At 51.8% G+C, this 12,887-nt stretch overlaps 1 protein-coding gene across 1 annotated transcript in view; it reads right to left on the reverse strand.

The window, feature by feature from the left end:
* Positions 1 to 12,887, reverse strand: part of DGAT2 (diacylglycerol O-acyltransferase 2) — a 32,508-nt gene that overhangs the window by 12,251 nt on the left and 7,370 nt on the right. The window contains exon 2 of the mRNA XM_030828685.1: positions 4,550 to 4,678. Coding sequence (XP_030684545.1) covers positions 4,550 to 4,678 — 129 coding nt within the window. The remainder of the gene's footprint in view (positions 1 to 4,549; positions 4,679 to 12,887) is intronic.

A 12,887-nucleotide genomic window follows, 5' to 3' on the forward strand; every position in this document is an offset into this window, starting at 1 on the left:
CATGTGCCTGTAGTCCCAGCTACTCAGGAGGCTGAGATGGGAAGACTCCTTAAGCCAGGAGTTTGAAGCTGCAGTGAGCCATGATTGCGCCACTACACTGCAACCTGGGAAACAGAGGGAATCCCTGTCTCAAAAGTAAAAAAAAAAAAAAAAAAAAAAAACCCTAACAGCACACTTGGAAGACTTGCCTGGGGGCTGGCTTCCATTGGTCACCATGTTCTGGGCCTGTAGGCCATAAGAGAGACTAACCTAGCCTAGCACAGAAAGGAAGGACAGCTTGTGCCATGCCTGCTTTATCTCATGGCTCGCCACTAGCTGCCCTCAGCAGGGCTTCTTTCCATTTTTTACCCAACCTTTAAGGCCTATCTCAGACCTCAGCTCTTCAAGAAGTGTTCCCCAATATCATACTATCTACATATCATCTCTTGCCTGTGAATTTCCCACACTGGACAGAGAGGCATCTTCTTTGGTCCTTGGCATTCAACACAAGGGCAAGGGCAGCAGGTACTCATGTTTGGTGGGAGAAGCATGGCCTCCTTCTAGGACTTTTTCCACTGCCCAAGAAGGAAGGCCAACCCTTGCTGTGTGCCCATTCCCTGGTGGTCCCAGGTGCTGTGGGCTGCCTGGCTCTGGATGTCATGCTCTCTTCTCACCATGCTGAGCCTCCTCTGGTTTCCCATGGGAGAAGATAAGGCTGGATGTAGACTCTCCATGAGCCTACAGGGAGGGAAATGGTAGCCCCTTGTTGCCCCCCAATCAAGCCCTGTTCTAGACTCCTGAGCCAGCCTCTCCCCAGGGTAGCTAAAAACAGGGTACAACTCTCTTATTGGGAGGGGCAGTGAATACAGAGTGACGAGATGTCCAATTTTTCAGGACCAGCTTAGGAGTGTGACATCGCAGAAGGGAAGACAAGTTTCTAGGGAAGCACGTGCAGCCTACAAGAGCCTGTTAAAAGCAAACTGTGAAAAACTTACGGTAGCTTGGTGAATAGCTATGTCTAAAGGCTGCCTACAAAGTCATACTTACTGTTCAGCAGTCTGCCTGATTCCCTTTCTTAGGCCTGAAAAGGGATGACTCTAGCCCCCCAGACTCCACAGGCATCCAGGCTCCTCAAGTGGCATCCTATAGGTGGATGCTCCAGGTGGGCCAGACAGGGACCATGAGGTTTAGGCTATGGTCTGAGCATCCTGGAAACCTAGCTTCCAGAAATCTCTAACTCTCTTGAGGGGTAAAAGGACCAGAGGGGGCTGAGCTCCAGGCCCCACTGCTTCCAGGGCTGGTCTCTCTGGGAAGGGGTGTATCCCTACTTGTCCTTACTCTGCTGCTGAGGCAGCCTGGATGGAGAAGAAGAGGTCTGATGGGGTATCCAGAGACTGAATTCTAGCCTGGCCTTTCTCAGCTGTGGGCTCCCTTCCCTCCCGTATGTGTCCACAGCCCTCTCTGAAACCACTCACCATCCCTTTCATCATCTGCCTCCCTCATTGGACTCCTGCTAACAGACAGCCCTTCAGCCCCTGAGCTCCTTGGGAGCAGAAACCAGGTCAGATTAATCTCTCCAGCCCCAGAAACCAAACACAGGAAGAGCAAAAGGATGAACTAAATCCACCAAATGACCTTCCTTTCTCAGAGCCTAATCCTTGTCCTCTGAACAACAGGCTCTGGTTCCATGCTCTTAGGTCGTGGGGCTGCAGTAAAAACCACTGTTGCTGAGCTCATGAGAAGCTTAGAAGGCCCTGCTTGCCCCACACATGGAAGGCTCAGGACTGCTTTCACACATCACCCCCTTCCTGCACATCATGGTGGCCTACAAAGACACTTGTGATACAAAATTCTGGAGCCATGAGGCCTGTGGTGCAGGGCAGCCTGTGGATGCTCAATGGCAGGGAAGGTAGCAGTGTGGCCTGGTGAAGAGCGTGGACTCTGGGACCAAACAGACCTGGAGCCTTGGCCCTGTCACTTGCTGGCCAAGCCCCATTCCTAAGCCTAAATTTCCTTACAGGGTATTGGGAAAAATTAAATATGATGTTTGAAATTACTCAGCCTGACACACAATATCCATGGACTTGGATGGGGAAACAAATGACATCTAAATTTTCACTTATCTCGTATGGAAATTTGGCATTTCCTTCACTTACCAATGTAATAAATCACAGAATTATCAGCAGTACTTTATGACACAAATAAATAACAAAGGTATTTTCATATAACTGTAGCAGTTGCGATACCTTAAAAAAATCATTTCTTCTCATCACTACTTAAGAACTATAGTAATTATTACACTTGCTGCTAGGTCTTTTTACTTACTGTAATAAAAAGGCACCTGTTACTACATGTCCAATCAGCTTTTTTAATGTGTAGATATTTATATTTTATTATCAGTGGTTTCCTTTGAAATCCAACGCACCTTGTATTAAATACTCTAAAACACTGAGAAAGGGCATAGGCCTCATCAAAATGCCAGAGGGTTCCATGGCACAAAGTGGTGAAAAATCTCTGGTCCAGGGAGAGACCAACAGGGCCACCATGGTCTTTGCTTGCCAGGTGAGCTTCTGCCAGCAGGTTTGAGAGGCAGAGGGAAGGAGTGGCTGGGGCTACTGAGGGCAGTAATTAGCAGTAGCTCAGGAGATCTGCCTGTCCAACCAGGCCAGGCCCCCACCTATGCAAGGCGAGGTGAGGCCAGGCGAGGGTGTTGAGAAGATGCTGGGCCGGTTTCTGGGCTGTGGTTGGGGCTGATCAATTATTAACCTACAGCCTGGGGCCAGTCCCCATCACATGCTGCGGGCGCTGGTGTTCTACAAGCTGCTCAGCTCCCTAATAGCCAGGCCCAGACCCATTAAGACAGGGATAGTGGTAGCTTTTGGGTGCAACAGGGAACAAAGAGAGCTGGTGTAGCAGACTAGGCAGGGGGTTTGGGAGGCTGGAGTCCCTGGGTTCTTGTCCTGGTCCCAGTACTTTCTTCTTACGTGACCCCAAGTAAGGCTCCATCCTCGCCAGGCCTCCACTTCCTTTTTTAATAAGAAGGGGTCACACTGTGCTCGCTAGTCTAGGATTCTAGTTAAGTGGCCGAATGCAAGCCATGTTAGGGGTCTGAGTCCTGAGGGAGCCTGTTTAGTTTGCTCAGTTCTTCCAACCAGTGTTTGTCTTCTTGAGGCTACATGTCCCTGTAAGACTTTGGGGACAGCTATGGCCCTTCTCCCTAGAAAAATGTGCACATACTCATATATAATCTTGCATCTAATTTTAAGGGTTCATGGATCCCCCCACTCAAAGCCCGTTCTTGGGCCTAAAGGTGAAGACTGGCTGTTTCAGCCCCAATTCACTAATTCTGGGCTTCCAGGAATGTGGGCTCCCTGGGGATTGCACTGAGTTTCTGCTCAAATCCCAACTCTGCCATTTAATGAGCTTCACAGTAGCAGGTAGTTGATGAACCTTTGTGAATTTGCATTTTCTCACCTGTGAAGTTCTAGCCCTTGGCCCTGCAAACATGGTCTCAGTCTCAGAGCGCCCCATGCACCTGCCTGAAGGACAGCTGCTCAGGACTGACATGGTAAATCCTGATGATCCCCTACCAGCCTATACAGTCCCGAAGAGTGGGTCGCCCAGAGGGACTGGCTCACAGGCGCTGGAACACACTCTGTGATGCTCTGGAGCAGGTTCATCTGCCTTGATGTGCTGAGGAAGCTACCTGCTATGCTGAGAGCACAGGGGTCTGGGGAAAAACAAGAGGCTCTTCCCTCCCCGCAGACATCTGTGTTGTCCTGCCCCTGGCCTGGATGGCAACCTAAGGAGTGAGGGTATCTAGCCAGACCTGCAGAAAAGGCAACCAAAGCACCGATATGGGCTGTGCTGAGAGATAGCAGGGAGCAGGCCTCGGGAAGCACCTGGGGAATGTGCTCAGCTGAGGATGGGTGTGGGCTGGGAGTGGTGTCTGAGGGCACCTCCTGATGATTCCCATGTAATGGGGACCCATCATGACCAGGCCCTGTGCCATGTGCTCTTATTTCTTATCTTCAATCCTCAAAAATGCCATGTGAAGCAGGCACTTTCCTCACACTCAAAATGAGGAAACTAACACTCAGAGAGCTGAAATAACCTGTGTAAGGTCACAGAGCTTGTTTGCAGGAGATTCAGGACTTAAACCTGGCACCAAACCACCTTAAGGCAAAGTAACATACCTGCTGGAAAATGTCTGTTGGTGGGCAGGGTGGCACTGTGGGAAAGGCACAGGCTTTGGGGGTCCTGTAGACAGGGATTCAAATCTGTGTGACCTTGGGCAAGTTACCTACCTTCTCTAAGACTTGAGGTTTCCCATCTGTAAATGGGAACTATCACACCACCTCCCACTGAATCTCGCTGAATCTTCATGCATGCTGAGGGGTACAGCACTTGATCTGGGACCCAAAAGATAGATGTGGAAAGGTGCTGGGGGGCAGCATGTGTAAGAGTTACTCTTATTCCCTACCCCTGAAGAGCAGGGCTCCTGCTCTAACCTCTTTTGGGGAAGTGGACCCTGCCTGCCCACCCGCCCTCCCTCTAAGGCCCAGCTTACCCAGTACAAGGAAGGACAGGACCCACTGGAGCACTGAGATGACCTGTAGCTGCTTTTCCACCTTGGACCTATTGAGCCAGGTGACGGAGAAGAGGTCCTGGAGGGCGGAGAGGATGCTGGATCCAGTGCCTACAGCAGAGGGAAGATGTCAGTCCACTGTCACCCTTCTCTCCAGTCATGGGGTCCCCAGTACAAACCTCACCTCCCACAGGTACCCTTCTAGATGTGAGAAGAGCATCAGCTATAGAATCAGACAGACCTGGGTTCAGATCCTAGCCCTCCACCCCATGGCTTTGTAACTCTGGGCTGTTTGCATGCTCCCCTTTGCCTTGGTTCCTATAGATACACAATGGGAATGGTATCGCACTCAGGGGGTCATTTTGGAGACCACAGGAAGTATCTAAAGAGGCTAGTCCAGGGGCTAGGCCTTGGGAAGTCTCTCATAATTGCCAGTTCTCTCCCATCCCCTCTACCCCAGTCAAACTCCTGTCCCTTATCTGGATCTAGTACAAATATTTAATTTTGCTATCTGTCTGTGAGGCCAAGGACAGAGGTTCAACATCCAATTTGCAATGTTTTTTTTTTTTCTCCAAGTGTACTTTGAGCATCCCCAGTCCCTGCTCTGCCTTCTGTATGTCCCAGACTAATACCCCTTCTCCAAGGAGCTGAACCCTCTTGCCCCCACCCCCAACACCACTGATTCTCCACACCACTACCACTTTCAGAGAGATGTACATGTTCAGCCTCATCTCAGTGCCCAAAGCGTGGGGCCCAGAAAGGAGTAAGGTGGGAGCCTTTGCTTTCCCAAAGGGTCCAGTGGCCAGTGAGCTTCAGGCAGCCTGAAGGACACTGAGGGCTGTAATTATGTTCGCTATCCATCAAGTGCCAAGCCTGGAAGTTAGGATGAGATGTTCCCACTTAATTGGCTTGGTGCCCCTAGGATGACACCCTGGACTCCAGCAGCTGATGGGCAGTGGGGACAGGAAGCCTGGTGACTGCAGGAGACAGCACTGGGGAAGAGCATGGGTGAAGGTTCCTTACCCATACCCCATTCCTTCCGGCAACTGAAGAAGTGGGCCACATCAAACCCCTCTTTGCTGAGCCCCCACTACATGCCCTTTGCTCAGCACATCTTCACCAAGCACCTACTGTGTGCTCATCAAACATTCCCTCGTACCATCTGCTCTGTGAAAGGCCCAGAGCACAGATGAGTTAGTCACAATCTTGTCCTTGAGGGTCTCATGACCTTTCAACTGAGCCTACAAGCTGGGAGCAGGGAGAGAGATGGATTTAGGGGCCTACACTCAAGCCTCTGCTTTTCTTCAAAATCTGCAAAGCAACAAAGCCACAGCAGAGTTTAGAAAGATACCTACCCTTATCAGCTGAAAGTTAACAACTGCTTTGACTTTTAGGAGGAAGGAAGGAAATGCCAGGTCTCAAGATGGCCCCTTTCCCTGGTGTGATGCATCAGAGGGAAGGGGCTTAGTTTAGCAGAAGAGTCAAACCTAGGTTCAGACTTAGGTTCTACTCACTATGTGACCCCAGGCAAGCTTGCAGGGTTCACTGCCATATCCTTGGTGCACAAATTGGGTGTTCAGTAGCATCTAATAACACCACAGGCATAACTGGGGTGGAGGTGGCAGGATGCGAACTCACAAAAGCAAATAAAGAGGCTGGGCCATAGAGCCATTCCAGAGGTCTGCCTCATAATTGCTCCTTCGCCCCCTTTATAAAAATCCTACCTTCATAGGACTTTCCCACCTCCAGACTTGCCCAGCAATGCATCCTAGAGCCTGAGGGCCCTCTGGGGTCATCCAGTATAGCCTAATTGGACAGCCAGGGAGACTGGGGACCAGAGACAGGCACTGACTGGCCCAGGGCTACCCAGGCAGTAGGCAGCAGAGCCAGGACTGAAACCCAGCATTCCTGACCCTGCTTAGAGGACCTCCCCTTTCCCCAGAGCAGCTCTGAGTACAAAGGCTCTGTACACAGGACACAGTCGGAGGGTCATGCTCAGGGCCTGGTCAACCTGCCCAGCAGTGGGCCCTGGACAGATGAGTTCATCACATGCTTATCCTTGAGGGTCTCATAACCTTTCACCTTCACCTACAAGTGGGGACAGGCCTGGGTGAGTATATAAGGGAGGGAAGTGAAGTCCAAGCACAGGCTTGAACCCTTGATCCAAGGGCTGGGGCTGGACAAGTCATCTCTTCCAGCAGCTGGCTCTGCCTCCTGAGCTGTGCTGGATGAAGTGAAGCAGGAGTCATGGCCACCGGAGGCTGGTTAAGTGGCAGGTGAGTTCCTGTTCCATCTGAGGCAGGCTGGATGCCCTGGCTAGACAGAAGGCAAAATGTACTCTAGCACTTTCCTACTCAAAGTGTGGTCTGGGAACAGCAGCATCAGCATCACCTGGGAGCGGGTTAGAAATGCAGGACCTTGGGCTCCAGACTGGATCTACTGAATCAAAAATCTGCATTTTAACAAGATCCCCAGGTGATTAAGTCTGAGAAACACCACTATAAATGCTTCAGTCCAAACACTCAGGTAAGTGTGAGACACAGCACCGGGGGACACCACCTTCTATTCGACAGGAAAAAAAGGCAAAGCCTGCCTTCTCGTGGCTGACTGCTTCCCGTTGCAGACAGGCCCCTGAAGCCAGCGGTTTGAGGGGTGCGTAGGGAAGAGGCATGCTGGGAGTCAGCTTATCTAGCTCCCTACCTTGGCGCCAGGGCCAGCCACCATGCAGCTTGGAGGAGGAGTATAGAAATTTCACTGATGACATTTCCCCAACTGAAACAACTGAGAAGACCTAAAAATTCTTCATCGTGCCTAATCCAAATCTCTCTGCTAAGCTTATTAGGTGTCTTAAAATTAGGTAAAGTCATAGCGCAGGAAACGCACGCCATCTTGTTCAACCCTCACCCCATTATACAGACTGGAAATTGAGAGCCTGCAGGAGTCTCCCAAGTCCCGCAGCAAGGCGGGTCTGCAGGCTCAGGTTTTTCCCACACTGCTGGTTTGGTTCTCACCCTGCCTTATCCAGCCCCAACTACCGCCCACAGCTCGCTCTGCCAACAAGTGGGAAATGCAGTCTACCATGTGAACCCTCACTTCCCATCTGCCTGGGCAACTGTACTGGGACTGCTGCAAGGTGGTGAGCTCTAAGTCCCAAATACCAAATGGCAAGTGCTTCCGTGGGGGCTAGAGTTGGGAGGCTCCTGGAGATGGAAGCTGGGAGGACTGCACCTCTGCTTTCTCAGGCCCAGGCCCTCTCAGGCAATCCCAACCTGGCTGACCATGGAGGCCGTGGCCTGGGAGCTGGCCTGGCCATGGATGCTGAACCCCGGGCCAGTGGGAGCCCCCAGTCCACCTAAGAAATATTCTAGGCAGAGGCCCTTCCCTGCTTTGCTCACCTGATGATTCCCTGATAATGAGATAAAGCAATACATCCTTCAAAACCCAGAGATGGTGATAAGGCAGCAGTCTTCCAGGAAGCCTTTGGAAAGAGAAGGCCTTTCCTTCTCTGGGATGATAAACACTAAAGTCTATGCAGGCCTAGAATTGCCAGGGGCCATCTTGCCACCCACGGAGATAACCTATTTCAAGATAAAGTCAGACCTGCACAATGGAGAAACAAAAGAGCATCTTCCTCAGGGCTCCTACAGCCTCTGGCCTTGTACTAACTGCTGATTACAAGCTGATTCTGCATCACACTGGAAACTGCCCGAAGGCCAGGCCTGGGTCTGATCCGTATCTGGATCCCCAGTGCCCTGTCAGGGCCAGCCCCAAGGGGGTGCTCTGGCCACTCTTCAGGCCCCCGGAGTTCCCTCCATGCAGGGCTGAGTGAAAGGTATGATGCACAAAAGGCCCATAAAGCTTTGGGACCCTCCATGCCCTTGCACAGGCACTTGGACTCCTGTGAGTTTGACATTAAAATAGGGTTATTTTGATGGTGATACCGGGTCAAGGTCACTCAGCCAGAGGCTGGCAGAGCTGAACTCAATTCAGGCCCAACCTCCAGGCCTGCATCTGCTCCGATGTTGCGTGTCCCCAAGTTCCTTCCCTCTGCTCCCCACAACAAAGCAGGGGGCAGTGGTGGGGAGCTGGAAGGGGAAGGGGAGAAATGAATGATCTGTTTTCCTTCAGAGGGGTGGGTCAGGAGCAGGCATCTTCTACAGCAGGTAAAGTGGCAGCAGGACTTGGGGTTCTAGACCCAGCTCTGCCACCAACTCCCATGCTAAGTCTCCTCACCTCTCAGGGCTTCAGTTTCCCCATCTATGAAATGGGAGTAAGGAGGGTGAAGTCTGTGATCTCTGGCACCCACCCTCCTGAGGACTCCTGGCAGGGTATTTGGGACCTAGAGCTTACCACCTTACAGTAGTTCTGGTACCGTTGCTCAGGCAGATGGGAAGTGAGGGTTCAGTTGGACACCCCCAGAACACTGCCAGTCCTTGCCACCTAGCTGTACTTCCTCTGCCCCAGCTGTGGCTGGGAGGAGTCCATCAGAAGCCGGTGGGGATGCCGATGCTGCAATCAGATGCCACCACATGCCACCACCTTCACACCCAGCCTGACTGTTCCTGACTCTTGGGTGGGGCCACCAGGGAGCCTCAGCATCCAGCCAAGTCCCTACTCCTATCTGCCCCCCTCACCACACCTGCACTCTCTCTGCACACTCCCACAGCACCAATGTCACTTTACTTGGCCATCCCACTGCCAGTGACTCATGGGTGCCAGGACTTGGTACCTGATTCATCTATGGTAAGAGGGGCTGCATAGCTGAGCAAATCCGTAAGCAAATCCAGAGCAGCCTCAGAGGCAGCTATAGGCCTGGATGCCCAAGTTAGACTGGGCTGCCTGGCAGGAGGCCAAACCAGCCCCATCACTGAGGACTGACCCCAGAGATGGGGGATGAGCCTCTTTTGCCCTCCCTAGGTACAAGTTTCTCCACCTATAAAGGGAACACAACCCTGCTACCTACAGATGTCTCTGTTTTATGGGGGGCAGATGAGACACTCTGTAGGGGAAGATTCCCAATAGAAGACTCAAATGGCTGCTCCCGGGCAGCACTTGCTTTACACACAGCTCATTTGCTCCTACCTTTGGGGAAGGCAGAGGGAGTAGAGCTGCCAGAGAGGCCCAGAGCAGCTCTTTTACCACCCGGAAAGCAATCCCCTCCTCCCGCGCCTATGTGGGGCTTCACCGTCCCACAGCACTCTCTGGGAAGGTAGGCAAGGGGAGAACTGGCAATCCTGTTTCACAGAGAACAAAACTGAGGTGAGGTGAAGCCCAAAGAGGCAAAATCACTTGCTTGAGGTCAGGGTGTGGGAGCCAGGACTTAAAGAAGGTATTCAGGCTCCCAGTCTCTCATCATCTCTACAATGCTACGCTGTTGAGGGCTGGCCCCACTAAACAAGCCAGCCCACACCCAGACTTCAGGACATATCCTGGCAAAGGAGAGCTGCCACCTCTGCCCATATCATGCTCAAAGTCTCATGTGGACGTTCTAGTGAGACTGGATTCCACCCCCACAACCCATGTGCTTTCAAGCAGCTCTCAGACCCAGGGCCAAGCCCAGGGCTGGGGTGTTGAAGGGTGTCTGTGAGCACCTCTTTGCCCAATATCTGATATCAAAGTGACCAGGAAGGCCACACCTCAGGGTTGATGAAACCGAAGTTTTCTGGGCTTCCTCTCACATGCCTGTGGGCAGTTGTGTCTGAGCCCCAACCCCCTAAATCTGAGAAAGAGGGCCCTGGGCCGGCTCTGCCCTTGCCTGGCTCTGTGACCTCGGGCAAGTCACCTAACTCTAGCTTTGGTTTTCTTATCTATAGGATGACGGTGATAATCCCCACCTCACAGGATTTTTGGGAACATTAAATTTTAAAACGTATAAGGCACATGTGGCATTTGTTAGGTGATTAAGTGGTGGCTACTGGCATTCCTCCTCCCGTCTCCAGAGTGGGAAGGGGTATACGTAAGAGCAAGCAGAGTTTTTCCAGAGGCTCATGGCCATAGGTGTGTGTTACAAGAAGAGGTCGCAGAGTGACGGTAGCGCAGAGGAGGCTCCAAGGAGGCCATGAGGCTTTGCCAGGGCCCTGAAGACAAGATCTAGGGGTCAAACAGGAGGAAAGTGGGCACTGTGGTTGGGGGAAACTGCTGGAACAAAGCCTTGCAGGGAGTTCTAATGAGGCAGACCCAAATACTCAAGAACCCAGAAAGGGGGGTGAGTGACTGCCTGAAATAGAAGCTGAGAATAAAGAAGTTGGAATGAGTAGTCAAAGGTGGCTTCCTAGGTGAGGTGGGTAGGGACAGAGCTAAGACCCAAAGCATAGAGCACATATATGGTACTAAGTGCTAATACTAGCCCTGGGGAAACAGCAGTGAGCGCAGCAGATGATGTCCTGCCTCAGAGGCAGCTATAGGCCTGGATGCCCAAGTTAGACTGGCTAAAGTTAAGTTAGGATGCTTAACTTCTGCTGAGGGAGAGATAAAACACCTATGTATTAATGTATGATGTAACATCAGGCAGCGATGAGAGCAATGAAGAAAAATAATTTGGGGCAATGAGATAGAGAGAGGGGCAGGAGGATCCCTGGCCTATGGAGAGGAGGCCCTAAGCGCACATGGGGAAGCAGTGGTAGACAGAGAATGTGGGCAGCTCACGCCTCTGGACAGCCCACACTGCGTCCTCCACCCACCTCACCTCCATACTGGCATCTGGCAGGGGACATGCCAACCTGAAGTCGGTGCCAAAAATGGGGGCCGAGAGTCAGGAGAACCTGGCCTCTAACTCGTAGGAAGTGGCCTGGATGAGTCACTTCCTATATAAGCTTCAGCTTCCTCATCTATACAGCAGGGCTAATACCTACCTCACCAGATTGTTGTGGGAATTAAATGAGATAATGTATAGCCAAGAGCTTCATAAAAAGTAAAGATCTCTATGAATGCTGATTAATTACCAAGTAAGCCTCAGTGTCCTCTCCTGTTTGATGGGTAAAATAATGCCTGCCCTGCCTAGGAACAGAAGCGTAGGCAACAGGCTGACTTAGGATTCAAACCCTGGCTCTGATTCTTACCTGCAATAAGACCTTGCAAGTCACTCCCCGTCCCTGGGACTCAGTGTCCTCCTTAGCTTTAATCCAGGATTGTCATAAGGAATCTAAATAACTTATGGAAAAGGGCCAGAATGTCTGGCATCAATGTAAGAGAGCCAGAAAGATGCCAGCTAAGAGAGGTGTGAACAGCCTCTTGGGCTCCTTGAGGTGGGGGTGGGGGTCACCCTGCCCACATCCCCAACCCCAAGGATGCCACACCTGGGCCCATCTGGACCTAATGTCTGCCCTGGGTCTAGGTGAGTGAGAAAGTCACCCCCAAGTTACCCCCAAAGAGCTGAGGACAAGTTGCACGGAGACAGAGAGAGCAAACAGTTTTTTAAGGGGTGCACAGCAACAGGTTGTATATTATGAGGAGAGGTAGTAGAGTGAGGGTCAGTACATATTGACCGCTGGCAGGCTCTTCCAGCCCCAGGGAGGTCTAGGAAGTCAGGCCAAGTGCCAAAGAATGTCACTTCATCAAGGCTGGAGGTGAGCTCTCTTCCAGGCTCCTCCAAGCAGACACCTTTCAGCGGGAGTCCACACACATGATGATGAGAGGCCAGTCATGGCAAAGCTGCCATCTCTGGAGGGTCATGCCCACTGCTATTAGAATCCCAGGCCAGGGCTGGGCTCCCACAAGCCTCAAACAGGAAGCTGTCTCCACTTGGTGGTGCCTCACCATGTGCTCAGCCAGAGACTCCTTCCCTCCAGGAAGTCTCCCCACACTGTCTGACTTCACTGCAGTGCCTCCAGGTAGAATTCTATTGCTTCCAAGTCTAGTTTGGTCAGTCTTTTAGCACATGCTTACCAGGCATCCACCAGGCACTGAGCACTGGCCTGCCAGAGACCAACCTGTTGACTCTTTCTCTGGAAAGTCTTCCTTCTCCTCCACCCGGGTGGGACTGACCGCATCCCTGCCTGTCCCATCTCACCCCTGTACTCAGCGCTTTCTCATTATGGGGAAAGGTATGTGTTGCATTTGCAGGGACCATGTCTCATTCATCTGGGCCCTGGTGCTCAGCACAGGGTCAGGCGCAGAGAAGGTGCTCGATCAACGTTTGCTGAATGACTGAATGCTTGAGAGGACTGTGATGAATAAACAGGGCCTAGACAAAGAGAGAAAAAAGTCCACCCACAGCTGACTGACCTGTGCCATGACAGAGGGTCAAGCAGAGCTTTCTGGGGAATCAGGAGGGAAAGGTCTTCTCCAGCTGGAGGGTTGTTAATGTCGGGGCAATGGTGGA

Source organism: Nomascus leucogenys, chromosome 15 (genome assembly GCF_006542625.1).
Source record: "Nomascus leucogenys isolate Asia chromosome 15, Asia_NLE_v1, whole genome shotgun sequence".
NCBI classification, from domain to species: Eukaryota; Metazoa; Chordata; class Mammalia; order Primates; family Hylobatidae; genus Nomascus; species Nomascus leucogenys.